Genomic DNA, 24066 nt, shown 5'->3' with positions numbered 1-24066 from the left:
TGTGGGATCTATTTATGATGACAATGACTGATGTCAATATAATTGATTTTATACCTGAGTATAAACCGCATGACTAGAAAAGACACAAAGGCTATCAATGTCAAGTCAGTAGGAAGCCTCTATATTGCACTATGCAGTGAGGCTGCTGTGGTTCAAGAACTCTGGTGTGCACTAGAGTAAGTACTAGGATGCCCACCAGCGGTTCAACATGTCAGCTGCAGTTCGCAGTCATCTCGAATCCATTGGCTACTCGGAGTTTAGAAGAGTAGTATAGCCTCCCATGTCCTCGGGATCATCTTGAATAATAGCTCTGCGGCTGAATAATTCATGTTAATAGTAATTGAACCACGTGGATGAGTGCTGGCGTTCAGGACAACTGTACAAGGGACAAGACAACCGAATAAAAACACCCCGGCTGCAGACAGAGTGGAGACAACTTCGGTGCCGCAGCACAACCCTGGACTTTATACAATTTGAAAAGGCGTGTATAACTGTAGTTTTGCTAATGTTGATAGAAATGATCGGTATGGAAAATGCAAGGACTTTCTAACGGAAACATTATTTATAGTGTACAGTGATTGTGATTGTATCCACAGCGTCAACGAACGCTGGCTGTCCATGGAAGCCAGTTATTTTCCCGACGTATTTTTGCACACATGCAATTGTAACGATGTTGCGAGAATTAAAGTGTTACACTTAGGATACATCATATTTAAATCACAAACGAGTCACAACATCGGACGACGCAGCTAGTACTACATTCTCGTGTTGGCGGAGGAATACTCGCTCCGCCTCTCCAGCCTACATGGGAGACTACTGACTACTACTAGAGGAGAGCTGTGGGGGACGAGAAAGAAGAAAACAGCTCCATGGAAGAAGGGGACGCTAGCCTAGCTAGCCAAAGAGAGAAGGATTAAGGAAGCTCGTGTCCATTCTTAAAAGGTATGCGATTAAACGGCACATTGTCCTCTTCTATACGAGAAGGCGTTCAAAGTGTAGAAGTGCACATTGTTACATCAGTAATCTAGGCTGGGTAACCACTTTCCCTCGTAGTCGTCCTGCCAGAGACAGTCTATCAGAGGAGACGGAGCACTCCGGGAGTTTTGAACGAACAAGCCCACGCTAAAGATGGCGGCAACAACGAAACTACTTTGCTATGAAACGAATCATATTCGGAGAACATAATTAAATGTGATGTTGTTTTTATCTTGAGTTGGATTACAATTCATGCATAATGTGGTGAAATATTCGTTTTAACTGAACGATCTTTGCTTGAGTGGTTGTCATGGTAACTTAAACTGGCAGAAACGACTGGGATGCGCATGTGTAGAACCGGTCAGGTTTTGTTAAGTTTTCGTTTATCAAGATGGCGACGGAGTGAACCGACTTCTCTCGAGAGGGCCTTTGGTGGTAGGGGTGGGCTGGCTAGCTGAGTTAGCCGAGAGGAGTGATTGAAAAAGTTTCTGTGGAATGGTGGAGGAGGAGTGAAGTTAGCGACTACTACTAATGTTAGCTAGCTTAACGTTAGGATTCACAAGAGGGATCAATAATACAACAGTTAGTTACACAATTGAGACGAGTGTATCTTATATATACGGTCTCTCGTCGGCTGCTGAATGATCGCGCAGTCGAGTTTACAATGTAAGCAAACGTTTCTCTTTTTATTTAGTTGAAGCTGACTTGCTAGCTACAGTGCCCACCGCTTGTTAACATCAGCTGACATTGTATACATGTTAACAGGGTAGGGTTTTATAAATTAAATCCTTATATATCTCTTGGTGGGATTCTGTGTACATTTAGTAGTTGGATTGCTCTCCCTCTTTCTCTTATCTCTGTCTCGGGGGAGGGAACGGTGTTGATGTTATTATGCCGAAGTTAACATGTCCCGAAATCACCTTCCATGTTGTCTGCTTCCCGGATTCAACGCTCGGCAGGTCAGGAATCGTGGGAGATCTATTTCACAATTAGGAAGTTCGTCTTTGTAATGCTTTCCCTGTGTGTTTTTTTTGAATTACCTAAAGCTTTTCCATGACTGATCCGTGACACCAGGGCACACATCGGTGTTACATGAGTGTGATTTCTTGATGCCTTGTCTGAGAGGAAAGTGTGAGAAGAGACATTGGTGCCGTTTTTAGAATGACCTTAAATGTCCCATATTCTTACCTGAATATCCCCTTCATTCTACACTACTCTTAACACCACGTATCTGCACTTGAAGTGTTTGTAGCCCAGGGGTGGCGATGATGCAGACTGCTAGATCTGGTGGATTCCTTCAGATGTTTTTGCCTTTTAAGCAGATTTGTTTTTACTTGTCCAAAACCGGATCACAGTGTCCTGTCCTCTTGAGTTGCACTGCAGCATTGTCTGTGTGTCAAGATCTGTTTGAGTCTGAGTGAACTGTTATCTTTTTTTTTAAAGATATAACTAGCTTCATATGGACACACATTTTCAGTGACTTTTTGGGCAAGTTATGTCTGGTTTTCAGATCAAATCCCCCATGTTCTCTTGACTGTCGGACAGGCTCTGTTTCTTGTCATTGCTCTTCCTTTATGCATAGTTGTGCTTGCTTTGTGGTACTGACCCATTAGAATAGTGGTCCGAGTGACTCGATTCCTCAAGCTGACACATTCATAGGGTATTCTAGTGTTGGTGTTAATGTAAACTGGTGTTCTATTGACACTACAGGAAGCTCTTAGGTGGCATTACCATTGTTTGTCGGTTCCAGGGTTGGATATTATAGACCAGCAGTGGTATAAATCACATACATTTTTTTTGTATCAATGATGAGGCAGAAAAAGCTAACACAAGGCTACAAAATGTATTCTTACAATATCAACCCACGTCTCCCCCTAATTTAATTTTTATTGAGGACTTAAGTTGTGTAGTCCCCAAGTCCAAAAAGATGGAGAAACCTTGAGCCTAATCTAGTGAAGAGCAGAGCTTGAGTCACAATCTTTTTTTTTTTAACAATCGGACAGCGTATTGTTCTTAGGCGTGACTAGGATGCATTTAGGAGGTCTCCCTCTGCTTCCATATAAATGTGAAACAATGAGCCACGGAATTGGGAACAGCAATACTGTCGGACAGCTGTGCGGCGCTGGGAGGGAGGGAAATCTGGGTAGAGATGGGATGAGGGAGGAAGCAGCTCTTTGTGGCCACATCCTTTTCACCCGGAGCCTCACAAGCCCTTCAACAGCTGCTGGAGAACGCTGTGGGCCGCCTGTGTCTTTCTGGATCAGTCTGGGAGGGTTGGTCCTCCTGACTAAAGACAAATTTGCTACTTAGTCCACTATTATTCAGAGAATTATCTCAACTCATCTGTTATGGTGTTCTACTTGGTCGACAACTCTGTAAAGTAGATTTTCTCATATTTTTTGTTTCGCGAATAAATAACATGTATCTGTAGCAAAAAAGGGAACTCTGCACCAAGAATGTGTAAACCGGGTGCAACATTTGAAAAAATATGAATGTATTATAATAATAGAGGCTCCATGCAACAGCCTCACACCAACACTGTAAATATATTGGTTAAGACCTTCACCAGAATACGTGGAGACTAGAGTGTTCTGGTGTTCTGACGAAGTTCTTGTACCAAAAGCTTTTGTGGTGTTTGCATTACGGCGTTGCATATTATTACAATACTTGAATAAATATCATGTAAAATTGCCTCTTTACACCTAGTGTTGGTCGGAGACCAATGCCTCCAATGCATATCTGTGAAGGTTACTTATGATGCCAGAGATTGTTTGTATAGTTTCCCCAGAATAACAATTTGAGAATTATGAAAAGCAACTAAGGCGATGTGTAGGCCATTTGTTGTCTTTCCCTCAGCCACCTACGTCCATGTGCAGGTTTTAGATGAACCATCGCCCATCAGATACTTGAGTCATAGTTTCATCCAAGACACGTACAGGCCCTGTTATGGAAATTACGAGTCAGATCTGAAAGCCAGGCTGTAGCTCCACAATCAGGATTGTGTGTTGAAGCAAATTTCAGCAAGGCCAGGATTGTGTTTTTTTTCTTCTGTCAGCGATATCAGAAACTCCGGGTTTAAACGCCACACTGACCAAACAGATGTCCCTCTATCGCTGGTCCTGCATCATGTTAGTCGCTGACGGTCTCTTTCTGCCGCTCTGTTTACAGGACGCCTATGGACCAGAGCGGGTGACTTGCGCCTCGGCGGGAGAGTCGACCCCAAAACCATCGTTCACCCCCCACCCCCTCATTTCTGTCCGAGCCTGTTGACTTTGCGCTTTGGAAATCCTGTGTCCCGTGTGTTTGGAGCACCAGGTCCTGCTCTCAACCCCTTGTGGACAGCCCCCCCCCTCCTCCCCTGCCCTCCTGTCAGCGACGGTGGTGACCCGGGTCTGGCCAGGCTGTTGCAGGGCTCTTCCTGAGCTGTAGCAGCTGCGTCCTGCTCCTCCTGCTCTGCCGCCTCCCCTCCCTGCGCTTCCTGTCCTTGGTCAGACAAGGCCAAAGCCTCCTCCTCCCCACCCCATCCCTTCATCTCTGCTGGCCTCTCCTACACCCCACCCCACGCACACACACAGATAAACATTCACATATATGCAGAGTCTCACTTGTTGACCACACACACTCATACAGCCCCTTTTTTATTTTCTGTCTGGAGTGGCAACCAGTGGATTAGTAATCTGTCAATTAGTAGGTCAAACCTGTTGATCCTCCCAGTTAAGGGAATCACCTCGGAGTGGGGGGGGGCACTCCTAACCTCCGCAGACATGACCACCATGTCCAGCCTCTTCTCCTTCACCAGCCCAGCGGTCAAGCGCCTCCTGGGTTGGAAGCAAGGCGACGAGGAGGAGAAGTGGGCTGAGAAGGCGGTGGACGCATTGGTAAAAAAGCTGAAGAAGAAGAAGGGTGCCATGGAGGACCTGGAGAAGGCCCTGAGCAGCCCCGGGCAGCCCAGCAAGTGTGTGACCATCCCCAGGTCCCTGGACGGCCGCCTGCAGGTGTCTCACCGGAAGGGCCTGCCGCACGTCATCTACTGCCGTGTGTGGCGATGGCCCGACCTCCAGTCCCACCACGAGCTCAAGCCCCTGGAGCTGTGCGAATACCCGTTCGGCTCCAAGCAGAAGGAGGTCTGCATCAACCCCTATCACTACAAGAGAGTGGAGAGCCCCGGTAGGTAGTCTGTGACTTTTCATTATCCATAATGTGGACCTGATTCAATCGTGTTTCCAGTTAGGCTAGGTAGCCATATTACAATCAAACATCTGGTGCTGTAACTCTACTCTTACAGTGCGATTTTTCTATTCGTTTTAGTAGCTTATTGCAGTGGCAGGATGTTCCCTCTTAACAGGTACACATTGACTATTGTTTTATTCCCTAATGAAAAGCAAGGTGTGGATTGTAGCAGTGACACAATAGAACAGGACACCATCTGCAAACTCCCGGGTCTAGAGCATCCGTTCCATCCATACTGGATGTTTCAGAGGACCATCTTAACACTAAGTGCCGGCCTCCGTGTCCTATTTACCCCTTTGAGTGCCGACGCTCTATTCAATGACAGAGCACTCGCATTTGTGAACGCATAAACGATATCTTAAATTATGGCTATGTGTCTAATACGACCGTCGCTTATCAATGACTTGTTTGCAGTCAACATTGTCGAAACTAGGGATGTCCGATATTTAGGGATGGGTACCGAATTCGGTACTTTTGAGGTACCGAACCGAAACACGTCGGTACTACCGAGTATCGAATCAAGTGAGAAACCAATTATTTTTTTTTTTTTTTTTTTTTTATACTTTTTTACCTTTTTTTTTTAACTTTTTTAACTTTTCTTTTCATGTCAACGTTCACACGCACAATATATGCTTACCTAGGATTTGACTTGATTCAACAACAAAGCAGTCGGAGCAATGGCAAGCCGAAAACTGTCGAAATTGTAGTTATTTGAAGTTTGGATTTTTTTTTACGACTGAGGTAGGTAAATTAAATTTCTTGCGACTAAAGTACCGAAAAAGGTACCGTTGGGTACCGGTATCGATTCACAGGTACCGGTATCGGTTCAAATGTGAAAGGTACCCATCCCTACCGATATTATCGGCCGATATTGGCATAAAAAGTGATTACGGAAAATATCTATCGGTTTTTAAAAAAAAATCATTTAATTTTTTTTACATTTATTTACCCAGGCAAGCAAGTAAGAACAAATTATAATTTTATTTATTGTCAAAGTATGCATAATGTTGTGTTAATTACACGACTAACAAGAGATATGTAATGTTAATTACCTGAAATTATTCAGTTTTTTGGGGGGGGGAAACCCTGCATATATCGGTATCGGTTGATATCGGTATCGGAAATTAAGAGTTGGACAATATCGGTAAAAAAGCCAATATCGAGCATCCCTAGTCGAAACGGATTGTTTTTTAATCTGTTCATTTAGGTTTTATACCATTTTGAAAAACGCTCGTTTTTTTAAACTTTCAGGGGGGAAAAAAGATTCTGCAGGAATCGCGCGTTACTGTAATACACGCACACGTTGTAATTTTTCGGCCTATTTATGAATAGTTTTCAAATAAACGCTAGATTATCGATAGTATATGTGTACTTATGCACGCTATAGAAGCGGGCTGAAAAATTGATTCTCTTATTTCCTGATCAGCTACACACACTCACAGCCACACACACATATGGGACACGTTGATATAATTTATAGGTGAAAACAGCTCTGATTATCCCAATACTGGTCAAATAGATTCCTTACCTCAGATCTGATGTTCTCCAAAAAGATTATCCCAATTCCTGATCGCCATTCCAAATATCGATCGCGTTTATTGATCCAACGCTGGGTACTGGAAACATATATTCCACGCTGTTCTGGTGGTGGGCAATGAATGGGATCGGCTCGTATTACATGCCTGACAAGTAAAATGTGGAATCCGGACTCTTTTTTTTCCCCCCATCCATTTCATTCAGTCTAATCCAATGGGGTGCAGTACCATCCGGAGAGACGATAGGGGCGGTATTTTCCCAATTCGAGCTCGGAGAGAGTGCCAGTGGTAACGTGAGGCTAGATTGATGAAATATGAATGGAAATCACGATTAAAAAAAACGGCATATCTCATTTCTGGCACTCAACGGTTGGCATGAAATAACGAATTATGCCGTGGCTGGCACTCAAAGTGTTAAGGCGTGAATGCGCACATATTTTGCGATTGCTTTGAAACACTGAAACGGTCTAGTATGTCAAAAGATGGCGAGATGACTGGGTCAGGGCTGTTCTTGACATAGAAAATCTTGGTTGACTTGATTTTGTTGACTAATCAAATATTACATTTCATGAAAAATCGGTAGAACTGCATGTCCTAATGTTAGTCATGCAGAGGTATCTCTTTCAATCTAGTGTTTTATTTGAGACCAGTAGTGATGCACCCATGTGAAAATTGTGACCGATAACCGATATTAATATTGCTGTTCTGGCCGATAACGATGTCTCTGTATAGAAAACGCTTTTTTATTAATATTTTTTACTTTTGTAATTTATTTTCAGAAATGACTATTTTGAAATAATTTAAGACCAAAACATGTTAGATTAAAAATAAATAGTAAAAAAAAATATATCCTTTTTTTTATTTATATATAATAATAAAAAAAATCTGACCTATTTTGATATCGGAACAATACAGATGTGTAAAAAAATTAAATTAAAAAAAAATGACTATCGGCCGATATTGTATTGGCGGCCGACATATCGTGCACCACTAGACCAGAGTGTATTTGTGACATCTGACATGTGCTTATCATTTTCCAGGAAATAACTTCATCAGAATGTACAAAAGAATCACAACAAATGACTAATAGACTGAGAGAGAAACGTGGACGGTGTTGTTTTCCTTTCCACACTAAAATGTTAAATGATGACCCAGGCTGTTATACCATCTAAAACCCTAAACTGACCCAGGCTGTTATCCTACCACATATACCACCTAAAACCCTCTAAACTGAGCCAGGCTGTTATCCTACCACATATACCATCTAAAACCCTAAACTGACCCAGGCTGTTATCCTACCACATATACCACCTAAAACCCTCTAAACTGAGCCAGGCTGTTATCCTACCACATATACCATCTAAAACCCTCTAAACGGAGTCAGGCTGTTATCCTACCACATATACCATCTAAAACCCTCTAAACGGAGTCAGGCTGTTATCCTACCACATATACCATCTAAAACCCTCTAAACGGAGTCAGGCTGTTATCCTACCACATATACCATCTAAAACCCTCTAAACGGAGTCAGGCTGTTATCCTACCACATATACCATCTAAAACCCTCTAAACGGAGTCAGGCTGTTATCCTACCACATATACCATCTAAAACCCTCTAAACAGAGTCAGGCTGTTATCCTACCACATATACCATCTAAAACCCTCTAAACAGAGTCAGGCTGTTATCCTACCACATATAGCCTACAATCTAAAAAAGAAAAAAAAATGCTGTGTGTGATTCCAAGCAAACTATGTTTAGATCAAGGGCTTCATAATAAAAAATATCTTTGTCAAAAATGTGAATTTTAGCCAGGCTGTTTCCAACATTATGTTTTGCCAGATATAAATGAAAGCTACTCCTGTGTTTTGAGAATTGTAAAGGCAAACTGCTCTTATACATTTACCATTTAATACGTCGGCGGGACAAACGTCAGCAATTTGGTAACTGCGATGGTGTATAATTGTCAATAACAATGGAGTTGTGTACATCCCCAAGCTAAAGCTGTTGAGCTGGAGGTCAGGAGGCAAGGCTCCCATCACACAGCCCCCCCCCCCCTCCCCCATTTAACAGAAAATCAATGGCACTAGCTCTTTTTGAGTCTTATTAGATTATATGCCTCAGGCACTCCAAACAGGGTGTGGTGTGGTATCAGAAAGCAGCGTGCTACATGTACAGCACACCCCACTCTGCACTACAATCCTCAACATGTCTCTCTGATCTACTAGCCTCTCTACACTACAATCCTCAACACTAGCCTGTCTCTCTGATCTACTAGCCTCTCTTTACTACAATCCTCAACACTAGCCTGTCTCTCTGATCTACTACTAGACTCTCTTTACTACAATCCTCAACACTAGCCTGTCTGTCTTTCTGTCCGTCTGTCTCTGTCTGATCTACTAGACTCTTTACTACAATCCTCAACACTAGCCTGTCTGTCTGTCTGATCTACTAGACTCACTCAAACATCTACTAGACTCACTCAAACAAGTTAACAGCGGTGTTGACATCGGTCACTGAATGGTTGACTAACTCATGTCTGCATTTAAACACAAAGACTGTTTGCATGTTTTTTACAAAGAGGCTGATGAATACTGTCTCACCTGATGTCTATGTCAGAGGAGAAAGGTTGACAGTTGTATCCGAATATAGATACCTTGGGATAAAAATGGACTCCAATCTTACATTTAAAAAACAAATTAAATCGGTAGTAAACAATGCAAAGTTTCACTTATCAAACTTCCGTCACATCAGAAACTCTCTGTCAACAAAAGCAGCAGCACTGTATTTTAATGCCATTATTATGTCACACTTAACATACTGTCTGACTAGCTGGACACAAGCCTCCTGTACAACATTACGATCTGTACAGGTAGTTTACCATCAGGCTGTGAAAGTTCTGGACAGGAAAACAAACAGCCACCACCATTGTCATAGCATAACAAACCAGAACCTACTGAGCTGGGACAATCTTGTCAAATTCAAAGATGCCTGCCTTACCTATAAAATCCTACACGGCTTGGCTCCTCCCCCCCTCTGTACTTTCATAAAACAGAAAGCATCTGCTGATAGATATACCAGGTCTGTAGTCAGAGGGGACTGTGTAGTCCCAAACAGGAGGTCTGCTTTTAGTCAGACAGCCTTTTCCGTGAGAGCAGCCCACACCTGGAACAGTCTGCCAACACGGCTCAGGGAGTATCAAAGTTACATCTCATTTAAAACTAACTTAAAATCATGGTTGAGAGATGGTCAAGTGTGCGACCATTTTAACTGAGGGGTTGTATTTTAATGTATTTATTTGTATGTATTTTAGTGTATTGTAACCTATACTGATTCCTACTGTGTTTTAATTATTGTACTATGTTTTTTAACTGAGGGGTTGTATTTTAATGTATTTATTTGTATGTATTTTAGTGTATTGCAACCTATATTGATTCCTACTGTGTTTTAATTATTGTACTATGTTTTAATTATTGTTGTGCTCATGTCACCTGCCCCAGAGACTACAGTTGAAAATTAGCCAACTTGGCTAAACTGGCATATTTACAGTCAAATGTTTCTTAATATGCACTGTCTCTGTATTTTAAACCAATAAATACAAATACTCACTCACTCACTCACTCATATACACCACAGTCTCAAAGGTGACCCAGAAACAGAATATGTTACACACATTATCCACATTACTTGGTCTCCTGCTTAAGACCAGGCTTCCTGACATTTGCCTCGCGACAGTGGCTAACTGGCATGGGGATTGGCAGTTCTCTATTGACCGAATTGAAGGCCAGGGATCACATGTCACTCTCTTTAGCAACATAACCCCCCCCCCCGCTCACTGGGTTGTGTCTGGGAGGGGGATGGCCTTGGGACAATGGACCATGAGGCCAATCTAGTCATGGTTAGAGATATGTGCTCTTGACTTGATATGAGCTGCTAGATGTCCATCAAGGCCAGCGATGTGGCCAGGAGGCATTGGCATGAACGCTGTCTGGAGTGTTTGTTTTGGCTTCATTCTTTAGTGTGTAGCAGGTGTGTTTACAGCAGAGTGCTGCTTGTGGTTCTCGATGCACGGGTCTGAACCGCAACGCAATCTCTGGGCACTGGCCATATAGACACTGACAGCGCTAAGACCTGAGTGTGTTTTTAGCACTGCATGCTGGGTACTAACACTTAAAACATTTCAACTTGAGGGAAGAAAAAACTGTTGGAGCCATGGTGCTTAGCGCCACTAGCGGTGGGCTTCGGTGGACATGGGCCCAGAGCCCAGTGAGCGTTCTAACTGATAAGAATGTCAATTCTCAACCTCTCCTTTCTACCTGTCATCTCCTCCCCGCCCCCACACTCTCTTGTTCCTCCTCTCTTTCTGCCTTCTCTCCCTCCATCCAGTCCTCCCTCCTGTATTGGTGCCACGTCACAGCGAGTTCAACCCCCAGCACAGCCTGCTGGTCCAGTTCCGCAACCTCACCCACAACGAGCCGCACATGCCCCTGAATGCCACCTTCCCCGAGTCCTTCCAGCAGGGGGGCTCCTTCCCTATCTCGCCCAACTCGCCCTACCCCCCCTCCCCGGCCAGCAGCGGCACCTACCCCAACTCCCCCGCCAGCTCGGGACCCTCCAGCCCATTCCAGCTCCCAGGTACATGACAACATGTACACACACACATTACTGCCCATTCCAGCTCCCAGGTACAACATGTACAGTACACACACATTACTACTTATTCCAGCTCCCAGGTACAACATGTACAGTACAGTACACGCACATTACTACTTATTCCATCTCCCAGGTACAACATGTACACACACACACATTACTGCCATATATATATATATATATATATATATATATATATATATATATATATATATATACACATTACTGCCCATTCCAGCTCCCTGGTACAACATGTACACACACAGACGCAAATGTCAAATAGAAAGCATTTTCTCTGTCTCAAGACGGATCTCCGTTACTTGGTCCCAGGAGAAACCAAAAAAAGAGGTGAGTATTGAAAGAGAGGGAGCGAGCTTGTGTTTCACACAGATTGTTATTACTGTCACACAACCACTACGCTGTCTGATACGCGAATAAGACGTGATCCAGGGAACAATTAACGTTTTGGCTTACCAGCCAAGGTGGCTGGTAGATTAAAAAAAACTACCAGCCAGGCAGATTTTTTACCAGCCAAAAATTAGAACTCACTTTTTAGTATATCACCATGTGTAATTATTATTACTATATACAGGGCTCTACGCTAACCTTTTCCCCAGGGAGCACATGTGCTCCTAAATAAAATAAAAATTAGGAGCACAGTGACATTTTTTCAAGTAACCGAGTTTATTAACAAACTATTTATTACATGCATATTATACTGTGCGTGCGTGTGCATACTAAGGGTCAACATCTGTGCAATAGCACATATCACCAAAATCCCACATTGGCCCATGCCTACTAGACACAAAGGATATCGGTTGTCAAGCTGCTTTTGTATGTTGTACTGTTGTCACAATACCAACATTTGATACAGATAGGAAAGGTAATGGAATATATTATTATTAGATGACAGAACATGGAAAATTCTTTATACAATTATTGAATTCATTATAATTTAAACGCTATTGAATAATAGTTAATCAATAGTAATTAATACAATTATTCTGTTACAGCTACTGAGCTATACTATAGCTACTGTCCATCAATATCTTCCTTTTGAATGAAATGGGTTCAGGAGAGAGATGGAGAGAGGGAGAGAGAGCGAGACACACACACACACACACACACACACACACACACACAGAGAGATAGACGGAGAGAGACAGATTCTCAGCCCCTCCTTCCCTCACTATGCCTCTGAGCGTCCCCAGTGATTAGCGTTAGCAGGTTAGCTTAGTTGGAGTACTCAGTTAGCAGATAACATTACAGTAGTTATTGTTTTTTAACGCAACGTGGGTATAACTGGCGAGGATGCAAAGCATGTTAGACAATTGTAACTGCTGCTCGCAGAGTTTTCGTTGCACATAGAAGCAGCGTGACTCGAGATGAGTTGTTACAGAGCTGATCCATGCTGCTTCGTCTCTATTATGAAATGACAATTGCGCAGTTGTTGACACGCCCACTACGCAAGACTATTACTCGCACACTGTGCTCCTAAATGATTTTTCCGGTTCGCACAAATCTATTTTTAGAGGCAAATGCGAGTGAAATGCTTGCACTGTATAGCCCTGATATAATACTCTAATATGCTCATATGGCTCCCAATTATTTTCTGTAATTTACCAGCCAAAGAGGAAATCTACACGCCTTTGGTGGGTGCTTATTTTGTTCCCCGATGGTGGGGATTGAAAAATGGAGGAAGAGAGAGATATGTTGTATACAGATATTTTTAAAAACGTATCTTCTGATTTTTGGGTCACTGAAAGCTGAGCTTTTTGAAGAGCCTTCCAGTGTGGAGATTTTTTTGAAACTCCGTTTTGCCTTTATATTTGTGGACGGAGGAACATTGTGACCAATGCCCCTGTCCACGTATATAGACTTTTTATTTTCTCTGCATTCAGGACCATGGAGAGATCCCTTGCAGCCTGCCATCAGGTCTATTTATATGAGCGTTTTTGTGTTGTGTGGACAAAAAGATTTTGTAAAACCATTGGTGTGGACAGAAATTTATTTGGAAATGGAGGGGTGAAAATGCATTTTTAGAAATATCTATGTGTGGACATAGATAGAGGGAAAAGACAGGCAGTGAACATGACAAAGTGCCCAAAGTTTGGGATAATTTCAAGCTGAAGCGAAACAAAAGCTCTGTACAGTTGGTACAGATGGAGCCAACAAGGCACCAGATGGAGCCAACAAGGCACCAGATGGAGCCAACAAGGCATGAGATGGAGCCAACAAGGCACCAGATGGAGCCAACAAGGCACCAGGTGGAGCCAACAAGGCTATTTCTAATGCCTATCTATACAAATCTATTTCATATGTTTGACTCATTTGTAAGGGTGCTTCCACACCAGCCTTGTGTATTCTGGTTGAATGGAACACTGGAGAGTTTATCCCTGTAGTGTAGTGCATTGCATTTAATTTGGGTTGGTGTGAACAACACCGGAATCAAACACAGGTCCAAATAACCACACGCTGGTTCATCTGTCTGAGATGGTCTCGCTCCACTTCCAACTTAACCCTGGAGTGGTTGGTTTGAGGTGTGAAAGAAACTAAATGCTAAATGTAATGCTAAATGTATAGTATTGCATTATTATTATGTCATGTTATGATTACATTTATGTGAAACATAACTGAACCGATAAAAATGGCAACAAAAGTAACAATTTCACTTTTGATTATAACCATTTCAAATTAACTTGGGTGTGAACGCACCTAACACTTGAATTTGGACAAATGTGGGGAGACTCATCTTGGAGACTGGCAAGAGGCAATGAGAGTTGCGCTCGTATAGGAAGAACACTGCAAACTAATGGACGTTAACAAGGTGTTTTAGGCTACTGTGGGATACAGCTGATTTAGGGACCATCTGTCCCAGACACTATCTTTTTTTATCATCCCCGGGACATTAGGATAACCTTAATTTCGAGCCCCGCGTGTGTTTGGCTGCCTCTGTTCTGCTGGCTCCTAGATCTGCTGATGCACACATCCAGTGGCTGCAGGCAGGCAGTCAGGCAGAAGCAAGCTGAAGGTTTAATGGCAGCTTCCAACTCTGGTTGGCCTTAATTGTGCTGAATAGCCCTATTTCATCATTGTCTAAATTCATGCACTGTAATCGCCACATTTTCCCCACTTCCTGCCGAGTTGGGGGCTCGGGATGTAGGCCCGTTCTCCTCCCCTCCTGGTGTACAGGACAGGGTTTGGTGAAAGCTTTAAGCTGCGGCTCTGTGTCGGCAGTGGTTGTTTGGAATAGCATGTGTGGTTCAGCATGAGACGGATGTGTGAAATCTGACACCTGGTTCCGGGGACCGATCCTCCCATGATTGTTTGGCTCCTTGGAGACTTGGGTGTGAGAGAGAGAGCGCAACCATTTGTCAAAAGAAGCAACTGGCCTCATCCTCTCTTAACTGATCTGATTTATTGTGTGTGTGTGTGTGTGTGTGTGTTGTGTGTGTTTCAGCTGACACCCCACCCCCAGCCTACATGCCCCCTGATGAGCAGGTGGGGCAGGAGGGCCAGTCCATGGAGACGAGCACTAGTGTGGTGCCACAGAACATGCCCAGAGGAGGTGAGGACACGCATACACACCTCCCCTCCCCTCCCTCTGCACAGCATACAAAAGACATTGATATTACTGTACTTGTTCTTCCGTTTTGATGTGCAATCAGTTACAGAAGCTTAGTCAGTCGAGATGAAGAGTTTTACAGAGTGGCAAGTATGTTTTTTTTCCCACAGCGCATGCAAACTGCAACGCCGTGGGCTAATAGTTGCAACGTCACTAATAGTGTAGCTCACTGAAGGCAGGATGGTGGTTCTTGTTCCTGTAGCGACATCGGCAGGTGTTTCCTTTCGTGCGGTGGGACTTAAATGTTTTGTGCTCGAGTCTGTGACTGGTGTTGAGTTGGAGGTGGTTGCTGTCGCTCCACCCCACAAAGCTCTCCACCAGGGCTCTATACTCCTCATCATCGTCGGTGATGTAGCTTACGATGGAGTCGTCAGAACTTCTGCAGGCGACACCCGCTTGAATTGTGGCAGAAGGTATAGAGGGTGAAGAGGAAGGGTGACTGACAGCACAGTTCCTTAGGGGGCGCCGGTGTTGCTCACCTGTACGTCAGACTGACTGTCCTTTAGTCTGACATACTGCGGTCTGTCGGTGAGGTAGTCCTTGATCCAGGCCACCTCCGCTAGCAGTGACGGCTGGATGGTGTTGAAGGCACTGGAGAAGTCGAAGAACATAATCCTCACTGAGCTGCGCGGCTTCTCCAGGTGCGTGTACACTCTGTGGAGCATATAGATGATGGCGTCCTCCACCCCGATGTTTGCCTGGTATGCAAACTGCAGGGGGTCGAGGGAGTCACACCAGGGGCTTGAGGTGTTGCAGGACCAGTCTCTCGAACGTCTTCATGACTTGTGACGTCAGAGCGACTGGCCTGTACTAGTAGTCGTTGAGGGTGCTGGGTCGTCCCTTCTTGGGCACCGGGACAATGCAGGAGGTCTTCCAGAGCTGGGGCACCCTCTCCAGAGGTTGAAGAGATGTCGGAGCGGTGCTGCCAGCTGCTCTGCACACAAATAAAGTATGATGTTGATGATGAGCAATGTTCATGATGAGCAATGTTGGTTCACTTTGTTTCAAAGGCTGGGGCGTGGGTTGAGATTTTCTTTAACATTTTCAAGCATTTGTAGCTAGTTATTGTAGAGGTACAACATTTTGTTGTCCTCAAAACAACCTGCTGCAGCTTTAAATGATCCTTCCTTTGGGTTTCCCCAGGCCCCCCCCAGGGCCCCGGAGTTCAAAACATTGAATCCCGATTGATTGATTGATTGAACATTTTAATTAACAGATTGCAGAATGGGTACAGTACAGTACAGCTCAATACACACAATTGTTAAGGGGATGCAGACCAGAGAAAGACTTTCGTCTTGTTTACATCAGGGTCCCCCATTTTCAATTCATAATGAGTTGAAATGAATGAATGAATACAAATCTGATGCAATCAGATGGGGATTACAAGTTTTGAACTCCTGGGCCCAGGGGTTTAAAAGAAGATGACACTGAGTCGCAACTAGGGGTGGTCTGGAGGGGGCAACATTTGCAATAATTTCCTGCAACTTAAAAACGCGTATCAATAAAATTACAAACACCAGGGTGAGAAAAAAAAGATTTAAGTACAGCCTATAAGGTTGCACAATAGTTTAACGTTGAACACGAAAAGAAACACCCACACCCAGTGGACCAGAGAACAGAGCAATCTCATATTAGACAATGATAATATGTCTGTTTCCAAGCTGGCCCCAAGCTTCCATTGCAAATTCTAAATAAAAAAATTAAAACGCATGGTGGTACTGCGTTCCTGTTCCACGTCTAACCTCGTCTGTCCACATCCCCAGACGTGCAGCCGGTGGAGTATGAAGAGCCCAGTCACTGGTGCTCCATCGTCTACTACGAGCTCAACAACCGCGTGGGTGAGGCTTACCACGCCTCCTCCACCAGCGTACTGGTGGACGGCTTCACAGACCCCTCCAACAACAAGAACCGCTTCTGCCTCGGCCTGCTGTCCAACGTCAACCGCAACTCCACCATCGAGAACACCCGCCGGCACATCGGCAAAGGTACGTCCTCCTGCCGCTGCTGTCGTCACATACTATATACATAGTACACCTGTAATACACTCGCTAAAGGACACAGACAACTAGAGCTCCAACGACTAATCGACAACTAATCGATTATAAATAATAGTTGGCAACTATTTTTATAATCCATTAGTTGGGTCTGTGTCATGATGCACCTCCATAGCCTGTTGTTGAAGCCATTTGATTCACAGCAAAGCCTGTGTTAACACTTAGTTTGTGTTTTTATGTTTTCCTTTATTATCATTTAAACTTGTTTCAAACTCTTATTTAAACAGTTTGAACTCCTTTCAAACTCTAGCTGTATAGCATACATGTATGTTTGCTTTTTGTTTCATAACCATCGATTTGCAAGTTGTCTGAAAGAGCATTGTGCATAATATTCTTTCTTTTAATCCGATTAATGGAAGTAATGGTCGACAGATTTGTTAGTTGCAGGCAGCCCTATAGACAACACATTAGAAACATAGGAAGGCATTCTGAGCACAAGTTTGCCTCGAGGATTAGGCTTTGTTCACTCACTCTCTGAAAAAAAAACCCATTAATTTAAAAGATGTTACCATGCTAGTTTATGGAGAGTGCTAGTCGATGGAGAGTGCTAGTCGATGGAGAGTGCTGCTCTTGGATGTGTGGAGAGACACTTTGATAAGCAGGCATCTGTCCTCTCTGACCAGGGGTGCACCTGTACTACGTGGGCGGGGAGGTCTACGCAGAGTGCCTCAGCGACACCAGCATCTTCGTTCAAAGCCGCAACTGTAACTACCACCACGGCTTCCACCCCACCACCGTCTGCAAGATCCCCAGCGGCTGCAGCCTCAAGATCTTCAACAACCAGGAGTTCGCTCAGCTCCTGGCCCAGTCTGTGAACCACGGCTTCGAGGCCGTCTACGAGCTCACCAAGATGTGCACCATCAGGATGAGCTTCGTCAAGGTGAGAGCCGTCTTCGTGTAGCCAGGGTTACCGTTGGCCCTTAACACGTTTTAAAAAGGTCTTAAATATGCAATATTATATATAATATAAAGTTGTAAAAAATATCCAATTTATTAGATTTAGGAAGTTACTTTTATTTTGCAATAACTTATCTATCATTTAAATGTGTATTGGGGAAAGGTCCAGGCTGCAAAGTAAGCAGTACGGTAATAGCCTATCAGCCCCCCCCCAATTGCTTCTTTAATAGTAATTTTACTTTTTTGCCAGTATGGCCATGAAACTGTAAGATCCTGATCAAACTGGCCAGTATCACGTCTTCGTCTGTTTGGCCCTCCATCCAATTCCTCTGCGTTGTGTCATTTTAATGGTCCTGACGTCTCCGATACTGGCAGATAAGATCCTTATCTCCCCCGTTAGTGCAATCCATAAACCATACTAATTCTCCACCTCCGTAAGAATTCGACACTTCGACACCGTGAAATACCTTATGAGGAAAAGCGTTGTTTTATTGCTATAAACAGAACCCCATAATCAGATGTTATCAGATGTTATCAAATTGTATCGTCCTTGAAGAGTCTATTCTAATGATCTTTCGGTGTGTTCGTCTATCGTCCTTTTGTTATTCAGTCCAATAGTGTTCAGGCCTGTTCGTTAGCCTAACGGTTAGGCTAACGAACAGGCCCTAACTTATCCTCGTGGTAGCCGAAGCTAATGCTGATGTGGCATTCTTCCTTCCCCCCCCCCCTCTCAATGAGAGGAGAGAGTGTCCTCTGTGTGATCTCAGTCCTACTCGCTCTTGGTCAGATTCTACTCTGCCCTACACCCAGAAACACCGTTCGACTTATAGATGTTCGTCGTCGCGACGACGGCCCCGCCTTCTGGTTGTCATGCGACGTGTTGTCATGACAACTGCGTTAATAACCTTTCACACCATTAAACGTTTCATTCAGATGAACCTCTCTCCCTCCTGCTCTGGGAGACACTCGCTCTTATCTCAGATGTTCTTCCAAGGAATGTCAACAAACATTCTCTCGCTGACAGTGTGGCTCACAACAATCACCCTGCTCTACTGAACCACCGTCTCCTGCTTCCACCGTCCATTTCGATCTCCCCGTTTTAGCTGTGATCATCTCCCCCCAATCTATACATCACATACATTGAAAAAGCACCCCAAATCCTTCAAATAGGTATTCAATTCTTCGTCTTAAAAAGTCTTTAACTTGTTGAAACATGCAGGAACCCTGTGTAGGTGTTGAGGGTCAATAAGGCATTGTTCATACTGCAGGCGAATCTTGCAAGTGATCAGATCGGATTTGTGTGTCCAGACATCACCAACCTTCTGCATGGGTTGCTGTGGTAATGATATTAGCTAGTTGACACCCCTTATAAGTAGGGATGCTCGATATTGGCTTTTTTACCTATACCGATATTGTCCAACTCTTAATTTCCGATACCGATATCAACCGATACCGATATATGCAGGGTTTCCCCCCCCCCCCAAAAACGGAATAACTTCAGGTAATTAACATTACATATCTCTTGTTGTGGAATTAACACAACATTATGCATACTTTTGACTATAAATAAAATCTGAATTTGTTCTTACTTGCTTGCCTGGGTAAATAAAGGTTATAGAAATGTAAAAAGAAAAATAATAATAATTGAAAACCTATACCGATATTTTCCGATATCACATTTTAATGCCGATATCGGCCGATAATATCGGACATCCCTAGTTATAAGGATAGGCTGTTAGCCAACGATATGTAACGTTACTAACATTAATGATGGGGTAATGAAAGCTTATCGTTGGCGGTAATTTCGTTTTTGCCATTGGACAAACTGATTAGGTTAGCTAACTATCCGCTAACCTTAGCCGCTCTGATGGACTCTTGATATGATTTTACGAGTTGTGAGTGATGCAAAAGACACGTTGAGGCCAGAGCGACCAGACTGAGGGTGCGGTTACACCTTTCGTTTCATTTTCGTATCATTGTCATATGCGTTTCGCCACGACGTTGTGCGCCTCGAGTCACACTTTAGTTTTTTTTCCGTTTTTGTCACCCGAGCACACTGATGTAGTACACTGCCAAAGCAGTAGGTGGCAGTAGGTGGCAAACATGAAGGCAATTTCAACCAATCAGAACTTGAATGTGCCAATACACTTCCTGGAAGCTCCAGCAAAGAAAATGTCAATAAGGCAGGCGCCTATGCCGCGCCACCATCTTGCCTATTTACTCAATGCAGCAATTCTTTTTCAGCAAAGCCTAATAAAAGTGCAATAAACAAAACGGATACATTCACTGTGTGTTCTGCCTGTCATTTGTTGATGAAACAAAACTAACATCAACACAAGTGACCACCAAGAGCGGATAGTTTAGTCTAAAAAACGATCGGTAGCATTGTTAGCTGCATGCTAACGTCAATGGAATTTGCCATTATAACAGTATAGCATTGTGGCTAGAAGCTAACGTTAGCTCACGCTACTTAGCCAGCACCAAACTGATGATATCGGGAGCTATCAGTGGTTAGATAACATTAGAGACAACGCTGTGTGTATTAAACAAAGGTGAATAGATGACTGGGCCATTTTGTTTAATGCTTGTTAAGTTGAAAGAGGAGCTTTGAGCTAACAGGGTTTGATGGCTAACACTAGCTCATGTTATCCAGTGGCAGTGCCAATCGGTAATGCTAGCAGAATGAATGGATGTAAACTTTCTTTAACATATTGCATATGGGTACAATACAATACGGCTCAATACAAACAATTGTTAAGGGAATGCAGACTGTTGTAGCTTGGACTGGGGTCCTTATAACAATAACTTGACAACACATAGTAGCTGCAGCTATTTGGTTTGGGACAGCTCTCTGTCACTGGAAGGGCACGCAGATGGTATCTACTGCGCATGGGCGTTTTCGCAACAACGGCTCATGCAGACTACACGCTGTTGTCTGCACGTTTTTTAGCGTTTCTCCAAAACGCAAACACAATTTTGCGTTTCAGCCGTATCCACAAAAAAACGCCAAAAAACGCATTTCTGTGTAATAGGGACATGAAACGTATTCAAAAACGTATAAAAAAAAACGCCACAAATACACTAGTCTAACCATGGCCTGAGACACGTCTGTAGAAATCCGATTTTGGAATTTCATTTCAAACCACCTCCAAATATGGTTTATAAAATTATATAAAGATATAGAATATGAGGGCGGTGATGGATGTTCTATTCCGGGCGGGAGAGGTGGCTGTCTGAGTGCTCTTCGAGGAGAGGGAAGGTTGCCACCCATCCTATATAATAAGCTAAATGTTTTTATTTTTTTTTATGAGTCGACACCGAGTGCCATTTGTTCTGTGAGAATAACAGTATTAGGCTTAATACAGACAGGGGTCTGAAAGTTATGCTTGCACTCGTTGCATTTTTGTGCAGCATTTTAAAACTTAATTTAAAAAGTAGCCACAATGTTTAAGATAAGACAAGATATTCCTTTATTGATCCCTTTGGGGATATTTAGATTTGTAGAATATTTTGCAATGGGCTAATTAATCCACAGGGGTCTAATCAGGAAACTGGAGCAAGTACTACAATCACCAGGTCCCATCATTTCTTTTTATTGTTTCATAATATCAATGTGCATATGCTTGTCAACCCAGATAGTAAGACTTTACACATTATTATTATTAATGATGATGTGAAATGATAATCATAATATATTAAAATATGAACAAATCCTATGTTTGCATTATTCTTATTAGCCAGGCTATGATAAGACTTAAAGTGGTGGTGATTTTCTCTCTGACTGCTTGGCTTCGGATGGTAGATCTTTAAAGCCTCGGAAATGGGCAAAGTAAATGTCATGCCTCAAAAGATTGCCCACCCCTCTAACTGGTTCTCTGCCTCTCCTCTCCGCAGGGCTGGGGAGCAGAGTACCACCGGCAGGATGTCACTAGCACCCCCTGCTGGATAGAGGTGCACCTGCACGGGCCCCTCCAGTGGCTGGATAAGGTGCTGACGCAAATGGGCTCTCCTCTCAACCCCATCTCCTCTGTGTCCTAATGACGGCCCCCCCTGCCCCTCTGGGAGCTCGGGAGGTTCTTTTCACCTTTTTTTTTAACGAGTAACTTTTTAAACTTTTTTTTTCCCTCCGTGATTTTATAATTTAAGGTGGTCTTAATGGCTGAACTGTTTACACTTACTGTGGGAGGGGATGTTGAATTCTGGCCTGGGAAGCGGCAACAGTAGCAGCAACAGCACCGACCAGGATTTGAATTGTTAAAAAAGAAAATTAAAAAGAAATAAAAATAACGTTACAATGCGAAACACCTTTTTAGAGAATGGAACGGCAACGAAATGGACGCACTACTGCTTGATGACGCTACCAACATCTGCATTAAGAACAAGACACTGTCGCGTTTTAACCTGTTGGTTTTTTGTTTGTTTTTTTGATTACACATTTTGTTTTTCATATGATTTTATCTCTTTCTGTATGTGTAGTTTTTGAATGAAACCGAATTGTGTATCACTACTCTACTTTTACATCAGTCAAAAGAAACTTCTTTTATTTTTTCCTTCTTAAATTGTCGTCTACACATGATATTTACACCTAAAGGTATAGATACAGTTATGTTTACTATTAGGCTCAGATATTGTAAGTGCTTCTTTTTTAGAGTCTCTACTGCTAGAAACAAAACACTGAGCTACTGCCTTCTTGAATAAAGTATGTATGCCAAACCGATAGTCTTGCATATGGGAAATCAATCACTTTAACATGTCATAAGCTAACATCTTGAATGTTACACACCTACTGCAATAGAAAGTAGTCATTTGTGATATGATCAGAAAATGGACTTCCGATTCATTCTTCTTTTGTACTATCAAGTGAAAGAGTGACTGTATTTTACAAACTCACTGTATATGTAACAATATCGTGCACTCGTTGGATTTTGTGGATGCAAGGTCAATTTCGGTGTGGGTACCCAAGGCATTATGAAGATAGGTAATTGACTTCATTAGCACAATGAAATAAACAGGTTATTTGGTGACTGTTGTTTTTTTTTTACGTCTGTTTTCTATTGTAAAGTCTAATTATCGATGGTAAAAAATTATTTGACAAAGGTGTTTGGCAGTGTAATGGAAGCAGGCGAGGGCTGGTCCTGTGTTGGCCTCTTGCTGGTTTCTGGGTAGAAACTAATGAGTTGAAAGTAATGCTAAAACCAGTGTCTCCATCAAATTATTGAATGGTGCTTTCATAAATGTACATTTTCATAAATCCCTGTTGAGCTGAAAGATATTCCAAGCTAGCCTGCTGTAGCTTATCACAAATTAATGGAAGCGGATACGGACCAGGTAGCATAGCTGTTGGTTCAAAACACCTCCCGAGTTTCAAGCTAGGCTAGTGGCTCGTATTCCATTCATTTGTGCTGTGCTAGGCTAGCTTGCAGCCAGATGGCTTTCTACACAGAGGAAATTGTTATCTTATCATCTTGTCTTTGGAGAAGACGGTGAGTACATTTAACTTGAACTTGAACTTTAACATAATGTTGGCATGTTCCTTTTACGGAAGAAATAGTCACAGTATTACTGTAACTAGTATGTGGAATAGCATGGATTGTGTTGAGCAAGGACTCTAGTCTACCATTGAACATTATCATTGTTAAACTTGGGGTAAAATGAAAATTCTCACACCACAGACAAATGTGTTATAACTTATTAACCATCCAGCCAACTTTGATTTATTAAAACTCAGCTCAAAAACGGCTCATCTGGCTGCTGAGACCATTTATCTGGGTTGTGGGGGCCAGGTCAGATCACGTTTGATTCACCGTTCTCTTTCAGCTTAAGTGTCATTTTATTTTTACACTTCGGTCACTAAAACGTTTTGCTATGAACTACAAAATCTATCAAATCTACTTGTTTTGAAAGCTTGACTAATTGACTAACCAGCAAACTAGGTAAGAAAAACTGTTTAACCGTCTTTAACAATTCAGTACAGTACTACATAAGTCCTTTCACATGTTTTCAGCAACTATTTTCTAACATGTATAATGTGGTTAGAAACAAATCTTTGAATTTGCTTTACCCACACGTTAAGGTTTAGGGGTAAAAATAAATCTGACC

The 24066-nt window shown here is 42.9% G+C and overlaps 1 protein-coding gene across 2 annotated transcripts; it reads left to right on the top strand.

Annotated features, from left to right (window-relative positions):
* The first annotated feature begins 324 nt into the window (after positions 1 to 324).
* On the top strand, positions 325 to 22991 carry smad5 (SMAD family member 5). 2 transcript variants are annotated; one of them, XM_084332260.1, is made up of 7 exons: positions 325 to 942; positions 4144 to 5142; positions 11125 to 11373; positions 14852 to 14959; positions 16780 to 17001; positions 17694 to 17950; positions 21862 to 22991. In XM_084332260.1, exons 2-7 carry the CDS (start codon positions 4740 to 4742, stop codon positions 22003 to 22005), a joined length of 1383 nt encoding a protein of 460 aa, XP_084188386.1. In that variant the 5' UTR covers positions 325 to 942; positions 4144 to 4739; the 3' UTR covers positions 22006 to 22991. The 2 variants fall into 2 exon arrangements, with proteins under 2 accessions (XP_084188386.1, XP_084188387.1); XM_084332261.1 differs by lacking the exon at positions 325 to 942 and adding an exon at positions 1505 to 1641.
* The last annotated feature ends 1075 nt before the right edge of the window (positions 22992 to 24066 follow it).

Source organism: Notolepis coatsorum, assembly GCF_963971535.1.
Source record: "Notolepis coatsorum genome assembly, chromosome: 16".
Lineage (NCBI taxonomy): Eukaryota > Metazoa > Chordata > Actinopteri > Aulopiformes > Paralepididae > Notolepis > Notolepis coatsorum.
This window is presented reverse-complemented; position numbering and strand designations above follow the sequence as displayed.